This window comes from Salmo salar, chromosome ssa12 (genome assembly GCF_905237065.1).
Source record: "Salmo salar chromosome ssa12, Ssal_v3.1, whole genome shotgun sequence".
NCBI classification, from domain to species: domain Eukaryota; kingdom Metazoa; phylum Chordata; class Actinopteri; order Salmoniformes; family Salmonidae; genus Salmo; species Salmo salar.
Window position 1 is genome coordinate 77260531 of NC_059453.1, and position 21844 is coordinate 77282374.

General features: G+C 43.0%; 1 protein-coding gene across 1 annotated transcript in view; it reads right to left on the bottom strand.

The window, feature by feature from the left end:
- Positions 1–4543: 4543 nt before the first annotated feature.
- The window catches only part of LOC106565813 (MAP kinase-activated protein kinase 3), a 40216-nt gene continuing 22915 nt past the window's right edge, over positions 4544–21844 (bottom strand). Inside the window, exons 4-10 of the mRNA XM_014133374.2 lie at positions 20762–20841; positions 20502–20625; positions 20283–20358; positions 19672–19796; positions 8490–8575; positions 8310–8390; positions 4544–6526 (exon numbers count right to left, since the gene is read on the bottom strand). Coding sequence (XP_013988849.1) covers positions 6371–6526; positions 8310–8390; positions 8490–8575; positions 19672–19796; positions 20283–20358; positions 20502–20625; positions 20762–20841 — 728 coding nt within the window. The 3' untranslated portion in view covers positions 4544–6370. The remainder of the gene's footprint in view (positions 6527–8309; positions 8391–8489; positions 8576–19671; positions 19797–20282; positions 20359–20501; positions 20626–20761; positions 20842–21844) is intronic.

Sequence of the window (21844 nt, forward strand, 5' to 3'; positions counted from 1 at the left end):
TTTGTAAGTCGCTCTGGATAAGAGCGTCTGCTAAATGTCTTAAATGTAAATGTAATACAGTTGAAGTCGGGAAGTTTACATGCACTTAGGTTGGAATCATTAAATCCCGTTTTCAACCACTCCAAAAATGGCTTGTTAACAAACTATAGTTTTGGCAAGTGTGAGAGCAAATTTGCAAGATTATGTTATAATTATTTTATTGCATCAAATGGTTGTTTTATGCAACAGAATAGAGTATTTTCTTAACTATTGTGTGTGTTCTACTGAGGATGGGCCTCTGGGAGATAACGCAGAGATTTAAAATGTATTTTGGGTGATAAAGAGCATTCCTAAAGAGCATTCCAGAGAATGAGTTAATGTTTCTGTTCTAGTGAGGGAGAGATGGTTCCAGTTTGGAGTCGGAGGGCCAGACACTGGTCTATACACAATGAAAACTGTTGACACAGCAGATACTGTCTGCTATGTATTATAGGTATCTTTCATACAAATTTTACCTTGTGACCCATTCTATATATCTGTTGTTCATCATGTAGGTTGAAAGGGGTGTATCTTGGCTATAAAAGACCTTTGTACTTTTGTCTCGGGGCTCTCAACGAATCATTTGATCGTGAATCGTCAACCAGCCATCACCAGCCATCATTATTGTAGAGCACTCAATCGATTCACTTTATATGTGTGCGTTGTATTGACCTGCTCCCTTATTAATAAGTGATTAAAGATTTCGTTTAAGTATAACTCTGACTTGGTGATAAGTTTGTCTCTCCTCATTTAATAGTAAAGAAATTAACCACCAGACAAATCGGTTAGGACATCTACTTTGTGCATGACACAAGTAATCTTTCCAACAATTGTTTATAGACAAATTATTTCACTTATAATTCACTGTATCACAATTCCAGTGGGTCAGAAGTTTACATACACTAAGTTGACTGTGCCTTTAAACAGCTTGGAAAATTCCAGAAAATGACGTCATGGCTTTAGAACCTTCTGATTAGCTAATTGACATAATTTGAGTCAATTGGATGTGTTCCTGTGGATGAATTTCAAGGCCTACCTTCAAATTCAGTGCCTCTTTGCTTGACATCATAGGACAACAGAAAATGCCCCTGTGAAGATGCTAGAGGAAACAGGTACAAAAGTATATATATCCACAGTAAAACGAGTCCTATATCGACATAACCTGAAAGGCCACTCAGCAAGGAAGAAGCCACTGCTCCAAAACCGCCATTAAAAAAGCCAGTCTACGGTTTGAACTTCACATGGGGACAAAGATCGTACTTTTTGGAGAAATGTCCTCTGGTCTGATGAAACAAAAATAGAACTGTTTGGCCATAATGACCATTATTATGTTTGGAGGAAAAAGGGGGAGCTTGCAAGCCGAAGAACACCATCCCAACCGTGAAGCACAGGGGTGGCAGCATCATGTTGTGGGGGTGCTTTGCTGCAGGAGGGACTGGTGCACCTCACAAAATAGATGGCATCATGAGGGAGGAAAATTATGTGGATATATTGAAGCAACATCTCAAGACATCAGTCAGGAAGTTAAAGCTTGGTTGCAAATGGATCTTCCAAATGGACAATGACCCCAAGCATACTTCCAAAGTTGTGGCAAAATGGCTTAAGGACAACAAAGTCAAGGTCTTGGAGTGGCCATCACAAAGCCCTGACCTCAATCCTATAAAACATTTGTGGGCAGAACTGAAAAAGCGTGTGTGAGCAAGGAGGCCTACAAACCTGGCTCAGTCACACCAGCTGTCAGGAGGAATGGGCCAAAATTCACCCAACTTATTGTGGGAAGCTTGTGGAAGGCTACCCGAAACGTTTGACCCAAGTTAAACAATTTAAAGGCAATGCTACCAAATACTAATTGAGTGTATGTAAACTTCTGACCCACTGGGAATGTGATGAAAGAAATGGAAGCTGAAATAAATAATTCTCTCTACTATTATTCTGACATTTCACATTCTTAAAATAAAGTGGTGACAGGGAATTTTTATTTGGATTAAATGTCAGGAATTGTGAAAAACTGAGTTTAAATGTATTTGGCTAAGGTGTATGTAAACTTCCGACTTCAACTGTACCCTCAATTCGAGTCTTTGTCACATCTGCTCCTGCAACGCTCTCTACTGCTCATCCTGTGTCTCCTTGACCTGCCGCCACTCCCCCAGTAGACTCTCCCTCTCCCTCTCTGTGTGTGTGATTGTGTGGGCGGAGACAGGTGTGCTGGAGTCAGAGAAGATCCCCACCAGCTGCAACCTGTTCCATAATCAAGACCTCTACAAATACTCAGCCCTGCCACTTCCACTCGGCCAGATCGTAATCTCTGCTCAGTCAGTCAACGTCTCTAGCCGTTTGTTACTATTCAGATCCTGTTGTGCCTGTTTTCCTTGACTGATGCTGTTTTCCTCTCTGCTAAAGTTCTACCCGCTCTGACTCTGGTCCTTGTCTCCAGTCCCACGTCTCATCATCCTGCTACTCTGTCCTGGATTCCCCTCCGGACCTGCTTACCCTGTCTCAACCCTTCTCGCTTGAGCCTCAGCCTCCGCACCTGGTTTCCAGCAACTTGTCCGAGCTTCCCCTGACCTGCACTCCATCTTCCCCGTGTTTCAATAGATACCTTGGTTACTTCATCCCAGTTTCCTCATCTGAGTCTGCTCTTGGGTTCCCCTGTTCCACTCCGTGTAACTGTCTTGGTTTTAACCTAACAGCCCTTCACTGGCAAGGAGGTTGGCTATTTAAAGATGTGGGTGGAGGAATATACTGTTAAATCTATGGATATATTTGCCTAATTTCTTCCATCAAACAGTTAGGCCTAACTCTTCTTCAATAGGAATAAATAGGCTCCAACACAAAGCCCTCTTGTTGTTATTAAAGTCTAATTAAAATGTAGACTATTGAAATGAATTAAAAAATCGGAAGAAGCCTTTGACTCTCCTCCTGAACTGCCACTGTAGGCCTACACAGCACAGCCATTGGTTAGGCAGCACACAAAAACGTTTTATGATCAGCATGAGCAAAGCAGGCTGGGGCTCAAAGTTAGAATATCCATTGCAGTGTGTCATTCAGCTTAGTTTTATTTACACCATCCCAGCCAGTGGCGGTCGGTGCCTTTTAAGATGAGGGAGGACGTTACATTTTTTTAGGAGCATGACCTTACTTCTATTACAGAATATTGGATGACTGTCATTCATATTCCATTCACCCAGCTCAATGTAACATTGATCGGTTTAGGCTACTACATGATACTCTAATTTTCCCTATACCCATCATGAGGTTGCAACAAGCTAGCCTATGAATGATAGTTTACAACGTAGGTGCACAGGTTGAGTTAATTTCTAGTAATCAAGGTGACAGTGACACATTCAATACTGCCTTGCACACTCTTACCTATATCTAGCTGATCTAGGGTGTAATCATTAGTCCAACAGTTAATTTCAAACAAGAGTTTCTATTGGACAATTTCCGGGTATGTTTATCCGCATTTTGTTCCGTTTGCTTCCATTTAAGAAATGTTTTTCTAACAGAACCTGCGTAATGGATTCACACACAAACACAGCTCACTTTCATAGCAGTCACATACAAACAGCATGATCACTTTGCTCGCATCTACGTGTTCTCCCCCTTTCTCACCTTTTCCCTTCACTTGTGGACTTCAGTGCAAAACACATTAGCTGTCTGTGTCCAGGCGAAAAAACCTTTCCAAGCCAAACCTTCATATCACTTTTTTTATGTTTCACTATTTTTATTTTTAGGAAATTCACTGAGGAGGATGGTACTCCCCTTCCTTCTCTGAGGAGCCTCCACTGATCCCAGCAGCTAACTTAGAAATATTACTTTGCTCTGTGCTTCTCCGAGCATGCACTTCATAGCCTATAGGCTATGGATAATTTGACTGAGACCACACTAAATAGCTTATAGGCGCACTTGATATTGCGCGCCCAGCCGAGAATCAAAGATGAGCGGTGGCATCGGGCACACATCGATATATAGCCTTAAGTGCAAATAATTCTCAAACAATGACACATTTTGACATTTCAGCAATTACAAATGATATGACCCTCTCCTGGACTAGATTTAAAAAATAGTAAACCCTCCCCTTGACTGAAATTGAAAAACCATGACCGTTCCCCATTTTCCTCCAGGTACCCATTCTGTACTGTACATTTTGATCCATCCCTAAGGTTGCCCTGATCTCACAACCATGACAATGACTGCTGTGCTACAGTATCTATCAGGGTTATATTACCCAGAGATTACCATGGACTGCATGAAGGACCTTATTAAAAACAGTTTGTTATTGTAGTAATGTGTACAAGCAAGCCTACAAAGGTACCTGTTTTAAACCTGTTTAGACTATAATTACCAGCCAGCATCTAACTTTTAAGTAATGACATCAAGTTAGTAGGGAAGAAGACCATTTTGAGGAAACTTGTCATATGATGTGAGTTGCCTGTGTTGACTTTGATGCCTGTGAGCCAATTCTGTGTGTGAGTGAGACTGCCATGACTCTATTGTAGGCCATAAGCAATTGGCAGGACAAAAATTTTCCAAAGTTTGTTTTAATCGCTGAAAAAAGGACCAAAACACAGACATTGTAACAAAACAGCACAGATAATCTAGACTAGTGTGCTGGCTTCACTGACAGTCAAAGGTTTGTCTGTCTAGTTACCTCATCATCATTTCCACCATGCACCCATGTTTTCAGGTGTATGATCTGTGACCCTCTATTGTGCATGGGAAAGAGAAAGAACCTGAAATGGATAGGCAATCCAGCACAGTTCATCATCATTAGGGGAGACCAGGGTTGGTTGTCACACCTTTTACTCTTGTGTGTATTTCTCAGCACCAGTAGATCTTATAAACTCTTTTCAATATTCGGAGAAAGACCACGGTCTTGGCTTGAAATAGAGACTGTGTTCTATCCTCATTAATTATTCCAACATGGAGTTATAATCCATCAAACACAATCGTGGGATTGGATGTCACACCCCACTGGACACAGTCATCAACTCAGCGTCTATTCAATCTAATTTCAATGAATGGATTTTTGGAGGTTTTACATTTATTTAACTAGGCAAGTCAGTTAAGATAAAATTCTTATTTACAATGACGGCCTACCGGGGAACAGTGGGTTAACTGCCTTGTTCAGGAGCAGAACGACAGCTTTTTACCTTGTCGGCTCAGGGAACCTTTCGGTTACAGGCCCTAAGCTTTAACCACCTGTCGCACTAAATGATGTGGAAACAATGTTGATTCAACCAGTGTGTGCCCAGTGGGACAGTATGGGGTTGGCTGTTTGCTGGTAGCTCATGCCTTTTATAACAGGAAATTAAGCAATATAGTATAGTCTTAGAAATAGCCTTTCTTTGATCAAACGATATTCTTAACAAATTTCTGCATTTTATGCCGTGAGAATAAAATATGGAATTTTGAGTACATTTGTGTGTATGCGTGTGTTTGCACCCATGTGCGTGTTGCATAAAAAATATGTGTGTGAGGGAGAGGAAACTAAATGAGCTCTTTATAGCACAAGCACAAAACAGCTTGGGATGTATTATAATGGAGTTGATAGTGACAACCATCCCCAACCAGCTCCCCAAAGCTAACTAAGATGCTGGCTACCACATGGCTTGACCTTGGAACTCAGAAATATGTTTGAAATATAGTTCTCCCTTTCCTCTTTTCAACAAACATAATTGTTCATGGATACTCCCACAATTCAAATATTTACAAAGAATATACCAATATATATATATTTTACTTCCACCTATGAAAAACATAAATTCCCCTCAACTCAATGTTTTGTCATGCTGACATGAATTGACCAGCTGGATGAGTTCCTTCAAATAATTCACAAATTTTTACCTTACAAATTACACATTTCCATTTAGATTGGGAGTAATTAGCACTGTGACAACCAACCCGTGAGACAACCAACCCCGTTCTCCCTTACCAACACACACAACAAACATACATGAACTTATATAGAGCAGATCCTGAACAACCTTTCAAATTAACACGCACATACACAAAAACACAATCAAATTAAAATTATGGAAGGCCTACAGTATGAAGGCCTGCTGATAAGAGATGCAGACTTTGCCATCACTTCATGTGTCCTTCAGTTCGACTGATTGCTGAGAAGCTTCAAATCACATTTCCCTGCTGTTCCCTAGTAGTACCCCCTCCCTCCTCTAGGCATTACTCTTCCCCCTCTGCTGTATGAACACACTCCTCATGCTAAGTCTCTTCTACACATTCCTGCCCAGACCTCCCACAACCTTTTCCCTGTCAGCTGTTCCAGTTGTATCTTCCCTCCTTCCTCTGGGCTTCCCTTCCACTTTTTCTGCTGTTCCAGGTGTGGCTTCCCTCACTGGCTGTTGCAGACTGTGCCTCCCAATTTGCCCCCGGCAGCGGCCTTCTTGCGCCTCTTGTTGAGCAGAGGGTTGCTGGAAGTGTCCAGGTCTTTGATCTTCACCTGGTCGTAATCCACACGCATGGTGGCCAGAGCACTGGTCATCTCATCCTATAGTACACAGAGCGTAAGGAGTTAGGGGAGAGGGAAATAGAGAAGAAAGAGAAATAACAAGATTCAGAGTGAGGGAGGTTGCATTTCATGATAGATAAATAGGAGAAGGTAGATAGAAGATAAAGCTCTGCTCTGAATATACAGCATAATAAAGAGGAGGGAATAAGCCCTCTGTTAATAAACATGGCCTCAAACCAGACTGTGATGTCTGCCTCCACTTGTGGAAGGTCAACCACTCCAGGGTCATCTCCAAAGTTTGGGAGCAATTCCATTTCACATGAATTCCACAAAAGGAATGAAATTCCACTCATATTTTGAGATATCTACATGGGAAAACCATGCGTAATGTTCATAATATCAACCGTATTTCAAATTCTGGATGTAAACTCAATGGCGCCGGAGGGGATGGCTGCCGTTTTATGGCCTCCTAACCAACTGTGCTATTTTGTGTTTTTTAGCATTGTTTGTAACTTATTTTGTACTTAATGTTGCCTCTACCGTCTCGTATGACCAAAGAGAGCTTCTGGATATCAGAACAGTGATTACTCACATGGAACTGGACTAAGATTTTTTTCTTTAATGAGTCTGACGCAAAGGATATACTGCTTCTCTGAGACTAGGTCCAATCCCCGCCATTCGTGTGAAGAAAAGACGGAAATACAGGGGGTGGCGATCGGGGTGCCTTGAGAGAATTAGTCTGCGAGTGGGTAATCCGCCGCTACCATCCGTTCTACAGGCAATCACTGGAGAGTAAACTGGATGATCTCCGTTTTGAGACTATCGTACCAAAACTGTAATATCTTGTTTCACAGAGCCTTGGCTGAACGACGACATAGATAATATACAGCTGGCTGGGTTTTCCGTGCATCGGCAGGACAGAACAGCAACGTCTGGTAAGATGAGGGGTGGGGGTGTGTGTCTATTTGTCAATAACAGTCTAATATTAAGAAAGTCTCGAGATATTGCTCGCCTGAGGTAGAGTACCTCATGATAAGCTGCAGACAAACCTATCTACCGAGAGAGTTTTCATCTATACTTTTCGTAGCAGTCTATTTACCACCACAAACCGATACTGGCACTAAGACCGCACTCAATGAGCTGTATAAGGCCATAAGCAAACAAGAAAATTCGTCGATGCAACAACCTCTCCCTCAACGTGAACAAGACAAAGGACCTGATTGTGGACTATAGAAAAGGAGGGCCGAACACGCCCCCATTCACATCGACGGGGCTTTAGTGTCGTGGCACTACAGCCATGACACTACAGACTCCAGTCACCCAACTCTCTGCTACCGCACGGCAAGCAGTACTGGAGCAGTCTAGGTCCAAAAGGTTCCTTAACAGCTTCTACCCCAAGCCATAAGACTCCGGCCACCCGGACTATTTACATTGACCCCCCCACCTTTGTTTTTACACTGCTGCTACTCGCTGTTTATTATCTATGCATAGTCACTTTACCCCTACCTACATGCACAAATTACCTTGACTAACCTGTACCCCCGCACATTGACTCGGTACCGGAAGCCCTGTATATAGCCTCGTTATTGTTATTTTATACGTTTTCTTTTATTACTTTAGTTTAGTAAATATTTTCTTAACTCTATTTCTACAACTGCATAGTTGGTTATGGGCTAGTAAGCATTTCACGGTAAGGCCTACACCTGTTGTTATTTCGGCACATGTGACAAATACAATTTGATTTGATTTGATTCTGCTGATCCTGGAAAGATATGTAAGTCACTGGATGGCCAGAAGGTGTCAGTGCTGGTCTGATTCTGACCTTCACGTCATCCCACATCTCTCTGTCCTCAGTCAGAACCCGTGTGGTGTGGAGCGGTGTGGAGGGAACAACCATGGACTGCTGCAATGACAGAACACAGACACACCATCAGGCATGAGGTTACAGACTGACATACATGAACTGATGCACGCTTTCACACACAAGCGTGCACACACTCACATTGATCCAGGGGTGGTTCGTAAACTGTGTGATGGTCATTCTCTCGTTAGGGTCTGTCTTCAGCAGCTGATTGATCAACTGTTTGGCTGAAAGAGGAAAAGCAATGAGGAAAGAGGTCAACATTCAATGAAAGACACACATTTGCGCATTGCTTACCTATGCGTCAACAATCAAGTCCTTTGTTTTGCTGACATTGCGGGAGAGGTTGTTGTCCTGGCATCACAATGCCAGTTCATTTACCTTCTCCCTATAGGCTGACTAGTCGTTGTTGGCTATCAGGCGAACAACCGTGGTGTCGTCAGCAAACTTGTTGATGGAGTTGGTGTCACGCAAAGCCACGCAGTCGTGGCTGAACAGGGAGTACAGCAGAGAGCTGAGGACACACCCCTGGGGGGGCCCTGTGTTAACAGTCAGTGTGGAGGAGGTGTTGTTGTAAATCCTCACAGCCTGTGGTCTGCCCGTCAGGAAGTGCAGGATCCAGTTGCAGAGGGCGGTGTCCAGACCCAGGGCTCTGAGTTTGGAAGGAACAATAATGTTGAATGCTTAACTGTAGTCAATGAACAGCGTTCTCACATAGGTGTTCGTCTTGTCCAGATGTGTTACGGACGTGTCAATAGCGATGGAAATGGCATCTTCTGTGGATCTGTTGGAGCGGTAGGCAAATTGGACTGAGTCCAGTGTTCCTGGCATGCTCCCCTTGACGTGGGCCATGACCAGCCTCTCAAAGCCCTTCATGATGACCGGGGTGAGTGCGATGGGGCGATAGTCATTTGGTCATGTCACCTTGTTTCTCTTGGGCCCTGGGATGATGGTGTTCTCCTTGAAGCAGGTGGGGACTACAGCTTGGGACAGGGACAGGTTGAAAATGTCAGAGAACATTTTATTTATTTATTTTATTTCACCTTTATTTAACCAGGTAGGAAAGTTGAGAACAAGTTCTCATTTACAATTGCGACCTGGCCAAGATGAAGCAAAGCAGTTTGACCTGGTCTTCCGGAGCAGCGAGAGTCCTCCTGGATGGCTCGGTATTGTCTGACTCGAAGCGAGCATAGAATGTGTTAAGCTCGTCTGGGAGGGTGGGCACCACACAGCTGGATTTGCCTTTGTAGTTTGTGATTGTCTGTAGTCCTTGTCACATGCGACGCGAGTCTGAGTTGTCGAACATCAATTTAAGTTTGAGTCTGTATTGTCTTCTGCATCCCTAATGGATTTGCGGAGCTCGTACCTGCTTGCCTTGTAAGCATCACGCGCCACCGAGTCATTGAGGTTCATCCAGGGTTTTTGGTTGGGGGATGTCCGGATTGCTATTATGGGTACAACATCATCAACACATTTTCTAATGAAGTCTGTGACTGACAATGTATATTCTTCAATGTGGATGGATGAGTCCTGGGTGGATGAATATTTGAACATACAGTATCAGTATTCTCAAAACAGTCCTGCAGCATTGAGTCTGCCTCCTCGAGTGGTCGTCACTAGTTACCACAGCCACAAAGTCAGAAGACCCGCCTACGCGACCAATCAGATGAGGGAGTGTGATAACGTTTATACACACCATATACACACTCACACACTACATTTACACTCCCACACACATTCACATACACTACATATGCACACACACACGCACACACAGACTTTTACACAAATCATTTCCTGCTGCTACTCTGTTCCTTATTTTACTCTTATTATTGTCTATCCTGATGCCTAGTCACTTTACCCTGCCTTCATGTACATATCTACCTCAAATTCCTCGTACCTCTGTACATTGATATGGTACTCCCTGTATATAGCTCAACATTGATATGGTACTGGTACTCCCTGTATATAGCTCAACATTGATATGGTACTGGTACTCCCTGTATATAGCTCCACATTGATCTGGTACTCCCTGTATATAGCTCCACATTGATCTGGTACTGGTACTCCCTGTATATAGCTCCACATTGATCTGGTACTGGTACTCCCTGTATATAGCTCAACATTGATATGGTACTGGTACTCCCTGTATATAGCTCCACATTGATCTGGTACTGGTACTCCAGGTATATAGCTCCACATTGATCTGGTACTGGTACTCCCTGTATATATCTCCACATTGATCTGGTACTGGTACTCCCTGTATATAGCTCCACATTGATCTGGTACTGGTACTCTTGGTATATAGCTCCACATTGATCTGGTACTGGTACTCCCTGTATATAGCTCCACATTGATCTGGTACTGGTACTCCCTGTATATAGCTCCACATTGATCTGGTACTGGTACTCCCTGTATATAGCTCCACATTGATCTGGTACTGGTACTCCCTGTATATAGCTCCACATTGATCTGGTACTGGTACTCACTGTATATAGCTCCACATTGATCTGGTACTGGTACTCCTGTATATAGCTCCACATTGATCTGGTACTGGTACTCCAGGTATATAGCTCCACATTGATCTGGTACTGGTACTCCCTGTATATAGCTCCACATTGATCTGGTACTGGTACTCCCTGTATATAGCTCCACATTGATCTGGTACTGGTACTCCCTGTATATAGCTCCACATTGATCTGGTACTGGTACTCCCTGTATATAGCTCCACATTGATCTGGTACTGGTACTCCCTGTATATAGCTCCATCATTGATCTGGTACTGGTACTCCCTGTATATAGCTCTACATTGATCTGGTACTCCCTGTATATAGCTCCACATGGATCTGGTACTCCCTGTATATAGCTCCACATTGATCTGGTACTGGTACTCCCTGTATATAGCTCCACATTGATCTGGTACTGGTACGCACTGTATATAGCTCCATCATTGATCTGGTACTGGTACTCCCTGTATATAGCTCCACATTGATCTGGTACTGGTACTCCCTGTATATAGCTCCACATTGATCTGGTACTGGTACTCCCTGTATATAGCTCCACATTGATCTGGTACTGGTACTCCCTGTATATAGCTCCACATTGATCTGGTACTGGTACTCCCTGTATATAGCTCCACATTGATCTGGTACTGGTACTCACTGTATATAGCTCCACATTGATCTGGTACTGGTACTCCCTGTATATAGCTCCACATTGATCTGGTACTGGTACTCCCTGTATATAGCTCCACATTGATCTGATACTGGTACTCACTGTATATAGCTCCACATTGATCTGGTACTGGTACTCCCTGTATATAGCTCCACATTGATCTGGTACTGGTACTCCCTGTATATAGCTCCACATTGATATGGTACTGGTACTCCCTGTATTATAGCTCCACATTGATATGGTACTCCCTGTATATAGCTCCACATTGATCTGATACTGGTACTCACTGTATATAGCTCCACATTGATCTGGTACTGGTACTCCCTGTATATAGCTCCACATTGATCTGGTACTGGTACTCCCTGTATATAGCTCCATCATTGATCTGGTACTGGTACTCCCTGTATATAGCTCCACATTGATCTGGCACTGGTACTCCCTGTATATAGCTTCACATTGATCTGGTACTGGTACTCCCTGTATATAGCTCCACATTGATCTGGTACTGGTACTCCCTGTAAATAGCTCCACATTGATCTGGTACTGGTACTCCCTGTATTATAGCTCCACATTGATATGGTACTGGTACTCACTGTATATAGCTCCACATTGATCTGGTACTGGTACTCCCTGTATATAGCTCCACATTGATCTGGTACTGGTACTCACTGTATATAGCTCCACATTGATCTGGTATTGGTACTCCCTGTATATAGCTCCACATTGATCTGGTACTGGTACTCACTGTATATAGCTCCACATTGATCTGGTACTTGTACTCCCTGTATATAGCTCCACATTGATCTGGTACTGGTACTCCCTGTATATAGCTCCACATTGATCTGGTACTGGTACTCCCTGTATATAGCTCCACATTGATCTGGTACTGGTACTCCCTGTATATAGCTCCACATTGATCTGGTACTCCCTGTATATAGCTCCACATTGATCTGGTACTGGTACTCCCTGTATATAGCTCCACATTGATATGGTACTGGTACTCCCTGTATATAGCTCCACATTGATCTGGTACTGGTACTCCCTGTATATAGCTCCACATTGATCTGGTACTGGTACTCCCTGTATGTAGCTCCACATTGATCTGGTACTGGTACTCCCTGTATATAGCTCCACATTGATCTGGTACTGGTACTCCCTGTATATAGCTCCACATTGATCTGGTATTGGTACTCCCTGTATATAGCTCCACATTGATCTGGTACTGGTACTCACTGTATATAGCTCCACATTGATATGGTATTGGTACTCCCTGTATATAGCTCCACATTGATCTGGTACTCCCTGTATATAGCTCCACATTGATCTGGTACTGGTACTCCCTGTATATAGCTCCACATTGATCTGGTACTGGTACTCCCTGTATATAGCTCCACATTGATATGGTATTGGTACTCCCTGTATATAGCTCCACATTGATCTGGTACTCCCTGTATATAGCTCCACATTGATATGGTACTGGTACTCCCTGTATATAGCTCCACATTGATATGGCACTGGTGCTCCCTGTATATAGCTCCACATTGATCTGGTACTGGTACTCTTGGTATATAGCTCCACATTGATCTGGTATTGGTACTCCCTGTATATAGCTCCACATTGATCTGGTACTGGTACTCCCTGTATATAGCTCCACATTGATCTGGTACTGGTACTCCCTGTATATAGCTCCACATTGATATGGCACTGGTACTCCCTGTATATAGCTCCATCATTGATCTGGTACTGGTACAACCTGTATATAGCTCCACATTGATATGGTACTGGTACTCACTGTATATAGCTCCACATTGATCTGGTACTCACTGTATATAGCTCCACATTGATATGGTATTGGTACTCCCTGTATATAGCTCCACATTGATCTGGTACTCCCTGTATATAGCTCCACATTGATATGGTACTGGTACTCCCTGTATATAGCTCCACATTGATATGGTACTGGTACTCCCTGTATATAGCTCCACATTGATCTGGTACTCCCTGTATATAGCTCCACATTGATCTGGTACTGGTACTCCCTGTATATAGCTCCACATTGATCTGGTACTGGTACTCCCTGTATATAGCTCCACATTGATCTGGTACTCCCTGTATATAGCTCCACATTGATCTGGTACTGGTACAACCTGTATATAGCTCCACATTGATCTGGTACTGGTACTCCCTGTATATAGCTCCACATTGATCTGGTACTGGTACTCCCTGTATATAGCTCCACATTGATCTGGTACTGGTACTCACTGTATATAGCTCCACATTGATCTGGTACTGGTACTCACTGTATATAGCTCCACATTGATCTGGTACTGGTACAACCTGTATATAGCTCCACATTGATCTGGTACTGGTACTCCTGTATATAGCTCCACATTGATATGGCACTGGTACTCCCTGTATATAGCTCCACATTGATATGGTACTGGTACTCCCTGTATATAGCTCCACATTGATATGGTACTGGTACTCCCTGTATATAGCTCCATCATTGATCTGGTACTGGTACTCCCTGTATATAGCTCCACATTGATCTGGTACTCCCTGTATATAGCTCCACATTGATCTGGTACTGGTACTACCTGTATATAGCTCCACATTGATCTGGTACTGGTACAACCTGTATATAGCTCCACATTGATCTGGTACTCCCTGTATATAGCTCCACATTGATCTGGTACTGGTACAACCTGTATATAGCTCCACATTGATCTGGTACTGGTACTCCCTGTATATAGCTCCACATTGATCTGGTACTGGTACTCCCTGTATATAGCTCCACATTGATCTGGTACTGGTACTCCCTGTATATAGCTCCACATTGATCTGGTACTGGTACAACCTGTATATAGCTCCACATTGATCTGGTACTGGTACTCCCTGTATATAGCTCCACATTGATCTGGTACTGGTACAACCTGTATATAGCTCCACATTGATCTGGTACTGGTACTCCCTGTATATAGCTCCACATTGATCTGGTACTGGTACTCCCTGTATATAGCTCCACATTGATCTGGTACTGGTACTCCCTGTATATAGCTCCACATTGATCTGGTACTGGTACTCCCTGTATATAGCTCCACATTGATCTGGTACTGGTACTCCCTGTATATAGCTCCACATTGATCTGGTACTGGTACTCCCTGTATATAGCTCCACATTGATCTGGTACTGGTACTCACTGTATATAGCTCCACATTGATATGGTACTGGTACTCCCTGTATATAGCTCCACATTGATCTGGTACTGGTACTCCTGTATATAGCTCCACATTGATATGGCACTGGTACTCCCTGTATATAGCTCCACATTGATCTGGTACTGGTACTCCCTGTATATAGCTCCACATTGATCTGGTACTGGTACTCCCTGTATATAGCTCCACATTGATCTGGTACTGGTACTCCCTGTATATAGCTCCACATTGATCTGGTACTGGTACTCCCTGTATATAGCTCCATTCTTGTGTATTTTGTTCCTCTTTTGTTACTGTTTCATTTGCATTGTTATTTTTAAACTCTGCAACGTTGGGAAGGGCTCGGAAGCAAGCATTTCACAGTCTACACAAGTTGTATTTGGTGAATGTGACAAATAATATTTGATTTGATACCGGCTCAGAAGGCCCCGCCTACCTGACCAATCAGATAAGGGAGTGTTCTTGGTTGCGGGAAGCGCCACATTATTGAAATGGCATATCTCAAGTTAAAATTTGAGTACTAAATAACTAAATACATTTAGAAACGAGAATTGGCAACCTCACTAAATTCATAACATTGAGAAAGGACAACATTTTTGGGCAAAAGGGTAAGTTGGCTTTTTTATTTTTTAGATAACTAGTAGCTAACTTTTGCTACTCTCATCTAAAATGAGCTAGCTAGCTAGCATAAGGGATTCCATTCCAAGCACAGATAAGTTATTATTTTTGATACTATTCATTCTAATAGTAATATATCATATTCTCGACATTCAACAGACGCACAGCCTTTGGCAGGAAAAAAAAAACTCAGTTGGGAGAATACAAATCTCCTATTCAATGGTGTTCCCTTTCAAGCTGTTAGCACGAAGGCATTGAATACCACAGGGAAAGACAGACAAACAAAAGCCAAAGAGAAATATACTGCTGAAATTAACAAGGCTAAAAGTTCAAATACAGATCACTGTAATTTATACCATACACTTTTAAAACATTAATTTCATTTTAATAATGTTGAAGTACTAACTAACAATGGAATGTTCCTCAATTACATTTAAGAAGATGGGACTTTAAATGGGTGTCCCAACTCTGTGGTCACTAAGGATTCCTGTATCTAAGAAAGCAAAGGTATTTGAACTAAATGACTATCGCCCCGTAGCACTCACCTGTCATCATGAAGTGCTTTGAGAGACTAGTCAAGGATCCTATCACCTCCAGCTTACCTGCCACCCTAGACCCACTTCAATTTTCTTAATGCCCCAATAGATCCACAGACGATGCAATCGCCACCACACTGCACACTGCCCTGTCCCATCTGGACAAGAGGCATACCTATGTAAGAATGCTGTTCATTGACTATAGCTCAGCATTCAACACCATAGTACCCTCCAAGCTCATCATCAAGCTCGAGGCCCTGGGTCTGAACCCTGCCCTGTGCAAATGGGTCCTGGACTTCCTGACGGGCCACCCCCAGGTGGTGAAGATAGGAAACAACACCTCCTCTTCGCTGATCCTCAACACTGGGGCCCCACAAGGGTGCGTGCTCAGCTCCTGCGTGTACTCCCTGTTCACCCATGACTGCGTGGCCAAGGACGCCTCCAACTCAATCATCATGTTTGCAGATGAAACAATAGTAGTAGGCTTGATTACCAACAATGATGAGACAGTCTACAGGGAGGAGGTGAGGGCTCTGGGAGTGTGGTGCCAGGAAAATAACCTCTCACTCAACGTCAACAAAACTAAGGAGATGATCGTAGATTCCAGGAAACAGCAGAGGGCGCACTCCCCTATCCACATCGATGGGACCGCAGTGGAGAAGGTGGAAAGGTTCAAGTTCCTCAGCGTACACATCACTGACAAACTGAAATGGTCCACCCACACAGACAGTGTGGCGAAGAAGGCGCAACAGCGCCTCTTCAACCTCATGAGGCTAAAGAAATTTGGCTTAACACCTAAAACCCTCACAAACTTTTACAGATGCACAATTGAGAGCATCCCGGCTGGCAGCATCACCGCCTGGTACGGTAACTGCACCGCCCACAACCGCAAAGCTCTCCAGAGGGTGGTGCAGTCTGCCCAACGCAGTCTGCCCGGGGGCAAACTTCCCGTCCTCCTGGACACCTACAGCACCCGATGCCATAGGAAGGCCAAAAAGATAATCAAGGACATAAACCACCCGAGCCACTGCCTGTTCACCCCGCTATCATCCAGAAGGTGAGGTCAGTACAGGTGCATCAAAGCTGTGACCAAGAGACTGAAAAACAGCTTCTATCTCCAGGCTATCAGACTGCTAAACAGCCATCTCCAGCACATCAGAGGCTGTTGCCTATAGACATAGATTTGGAATCACTGGCCACTTTAATAATGTCTCTGTGTCTTGCATTACGCATCTCATATGTGTAAACTGTACTCTATACTATTCTATGGTATCTTAGTCACTTTAATTGTTTGTAAATATTGCATCACCCATCTCATATGTATATACTGTGCTCTATACTATGCCACTGTATCTTAGTCCAATGCTGCACTGACATATATGTATATATATTCTTAATCCATTCCTTACTTAGATATACGTGTATTTTATATTTTTGGTATATAGATATTACTTATTAGATATTACTGCACATTCGGAGCTAGAAGCACAAGCATTTCGCTACACCCGCAATATCATCTGCTAAACACGTGTATGTGACAAATCAAATTTGATTTGATTTGAGATCCCATGACACTTACTGCAAGAATTTAAAGTGGGGTTAGAGTGTTTAGTTTCCCCTTACACTGTTAAGAGCTTTGGGTGGTCCCGTGTGGCTCAGTTGGTAGAGCATGGTGTTTGCAATGCCAGGGTTGTGGGTTCGATTCCCACGGGGGACCAGTACGGGGAAAAAAATGTATGAAATGTATGCATTCACTACTGTAAGTCGCTCTGGATAAGAGCGTCTGCTAAATGACTAAAATGTAAATGGGTGTCTAGAAAAGAGCCATTTAAGTCCAATCACTTATTAGTATTATTAGCTTGAAGACCATGCCTTTGTACAGAGATGGAAACTGGTACAAAATACCAAAAAGTTAGACTGCAAGGCTATAATAAACAAACATTGCCCACGTTATCTGCTTTCCTGGTTTTAAGGTACATGTGAAAAGTATATCAAGGTCTAGGCCTACTGCTGGCAAAGTCTAAGGCTCCGTTTACCCAGACAGTCCAAAGCTGATCTGATGTAAACACAGCCAAAGCTCGGGCCGAGAAACTAAAAAACAGCTTCTATCTCAAGGCCATCAGACTGTTAAATAACCATCACTAGCAAGCCTCCACCCAGCACCCTGCCCTGAACTTAGTCACTGTCACTAGCCGGCTACCACCCAGTTACTCAACCCTGCACCTTAGAGGCTGCTTCCCTATGTATATAGACATGGATCCCTGGTCACTTTAATAATGTAACACTGGTCACTTTAATAATGTTTACACACTATTTTACTAATTTCATATGTATATAGTGTATTCTAGTCAATGCCATCCTACTCAACCATTTCTGTATATATACTATTATATCCTACGTATTCTACAGATATACTAAATATTCTATCAACATACTGTCCATAATGTCTATACAACATATAAAGTTGAAGTCAGAAATTTACATACACCTTAGCCAAATAAATGTACGTTTTTCACAATTCCTGACATTTAATCCTAGTAATAATTCCCTGTCTTAGGTCAGTTAGGATCACCACTTTATTTTAAGAATGTGAAATTTCAGAATAATAGTAGAGAGAATTATTTATTTAAGCTTACATTTCTTTCATCACATTCCCAGCGGGTCAGAAGTTTACATATACTCAATTAGTATTTGGCAGTATTGCCTTTAAAGTTGTTTAACTTGGGTCAAACGTTTCCACAAGCTTCCCACAATAAATTGGGTGAATTTTGGCCCATTCCTCCTGAGAGAGCTGGTGTAACTGAGTCAGGATTCTAGGCCTCCTTGCTCGCACATGCTTTTTCAGTTCTGCCCACAAATGTTTTATAGGATTGAGGTCAGGGCTTTGTGATGGCCACTCCAATACCTTGACTTTGTTGTTCTTAAGCCATTTTGCCTCAATTTTGGAAGTATGCTTGGGGTAATTGTCCATTTGGAAGATCCATTTGCGACCAAGCTTTAACTTCCTGACTGATGTCTTGAGATGTTGCTTCAATATATCCACATAATTTTCCTCCCTCATGATGCCATCTATTTTGTGAGGTGCACCAGTCCCTCCTGCAGCAAAGCACCCCAACAACATGAGGCTGCCACCTCTATGCTTCACGGTTGGGATGGGGTTCTTCGGTTTGCAAGACCCCCTTTTTCCTCCAAACATAACAATGGTCATTATGGCCAAACAGTTCTATTTTTGTTTCATCAGACCAGAGGACATTTCTCCAAAAAAGTACAATCTTCGTCCCCATGTGCAGTTGCAAACCGTAGTCTGGCTTTTTTATGGCGGTTTTGGAGCACTGGCTTCTTCCTTGCCGAGCGGCCTTTCAGGTTATGTCGATATAGGACTCGTTTTACTGTGGATATATATACTTTTGTACCTGTTTCCTCTAGCATCTTCACAAGGTCCTTTGCTGTTGTTCTGGGATTGATTTGCACTTCTCGCACCAAAGTACGTTCATCTCTAGGAGACAGAACGCGTCGCCTTCCTGAGCGGTATGACATGAGTAGGATGCCCTACCAGTGTGACTTCAGAGATTCAGTCAGATTATCCCTGGAATTGCTATTCTGTGTTTTTGTGCCTTGTGTATGTTTGTGTGTGCTTTTGGATGTGTTGTGCAGTGAAACTGACTATTTAAAAGTTTGCTCATGTTTTCTAGAGTAAAAGGTCCCTGGGACTGACATCATTGGAGGAATGCAACGCTATACTAACTAAACAAAAGCCAGGTTAACCCGATCCAGTCTCACCTTCCTCTGACACTTCAGCCCACTCAGGTTTTGGGAACTCGTACTGGCCCAGCCTGATTCTCCGCTTCATCCCTGGAGAGATGGCTTGACCTGTGTTAGAATAGAATGGAGGGAACCCACACAGCCTGCAGAGGAGACAATTGCGTAGAGGTTGATAGTTATTAAGTTGCACTGACTTTCATATGATTATATACTATTTATGTACTGTATATGCACACACAGGAAAACTAACACACACACAAGTTATGCTCTTCTATCATCGTGGGGACGTAACCCTATCCTTACCCTTACCCTAACCTTAACCCATAACCCTAAACCTAAATCCTAACCACTTACCCTAATTGTAACCCTAACCCTTAATCTAACCCCTAAGCTTAAAATAGGCTTTGTCCTCATGGGGACGTGGGAAATGTCCCCACGAGGGGGAATTTTCCTTGTTTTACTATTCTTGTGGGACTGTAGGTCCCCACAAGGATGAAGAACCAACCAACCAACCGCGCACACACACACACACACACACACACACACACACACACACACACACACACACACACACACACACACACACACACACACACACACACACACACACACACACACACAGTACTCACAGGATGTACATGATGACACCCAGAGACCACATGTCACACGACTTGTCATATTTCTCTGGGCCCAAAACCTCAGGGGCTTAGCAACATGGCAACACACACAAATAGAGACAGACGGAAAATACAATTACATGATGGAAACCACTTAAGTCCAAAGTATGCATAATATAGTGTAATAAATCTTATTGTCACACATATTCCTACAGTAGTATAGTAACTTACCCACGTAGTAAGGGGTGTAGCAGGGGGTCTGCAGGAGGTTGTGCGTGGTCTCCTTAGCGAAGCCAAAGTCTGTCAGTTTGAGAGTACCATTGCGCTCCTGATGGGTGTACAGCAGGTTCTCAGGCTAAGGGAGAGGAAGTGAAATGTATCCATCATTAAACATGTCACTGTTTACACATAGTATTAATAAATGCATGCCAACTCTGTTTGTCACTATCTGCTGCTCTTATCTTGATCTGTGTGTGAGTGACATTGCTCACCTTGATGTCTCTGTGTGCGATGTTCATGTTGTGGAGGAACTCGATGGCCGTGCCAATATCCCGCATGATCTCTGAGCCCTCTAGAAGAGGAGAGCAGAGAGACACAGTCTCAGGACAACACATAAATAAAAAAAATAAAAAAACGGCCGATTAATCGGTACCGGCTTTTTTGGGTCCTCCAATAATCGGTATCGGCGTCGAAAAATCATAATCGGTCGACCTCTAGTGCGTACGGCCCAGGACATCACTGGGGCTAAGCTGCCTGCCATCCAGGACCTCTACACCAGGCGGTGTCAGAGGAAGGCCCTAAAAATTGTCAAAGACCCCAGCCACAGACTGTTCTCTCTACTACCGCATGGCAAGTGGTACCGGAGTGCCAAGTCAAGGACAAAAAGGCTTCTCAACAGTTTTTACCCCAAGCCATAAGACTCCTGAACAGGTAATCAAATGGCAACCCGGACTATTTGCATTGTGTGCACCCCCCCCCCTCATTAAAATGCAAATCAATTTATAACATTTTTGACATGCATTTTTCTGGATTTTTTTGTTGTTATTCTGTCTCTCACTGTTCAAATAAACCTACCATTAAAATTATAGACTGCTCATTTCTTTGTCAGTGGGCAAACGTACAAAATCAGCAGGGGATCAAATACTTTTTTCCCCTCACTGTAGGATTGAGTCATTAAAAGTCATTTTTCAACCACTCCACTAATTCTTTGTTAACAAACTATAGTTTTGACAAGTCAGTTAGAACATCTCCTTTTGCATGACACAAGTAATTTTTCCAACAATTGTTTACAGACAGATTATTAAACTTATAATTCACTGTATCACAATTCCAGTGGGTCAGAAGTTTACATACACTAAGTTGACTGTGCCTTTAAACAGCTTGGAAAATTCCAGAAAATGATGTCATGGCTTTAGACGCTTCTGATAGGCTAATTGACATCATTTGATTCAATTGGAGGTGTACCTGTGGATGTATTTCAAGGCCTACCTTCAAACTCAGTGCCTCATGGGAAAATCAAAAGAAATCAGCCAAGACCTCAGAAAAGAATTGTAGACCTCCACAAGTCTGATTCA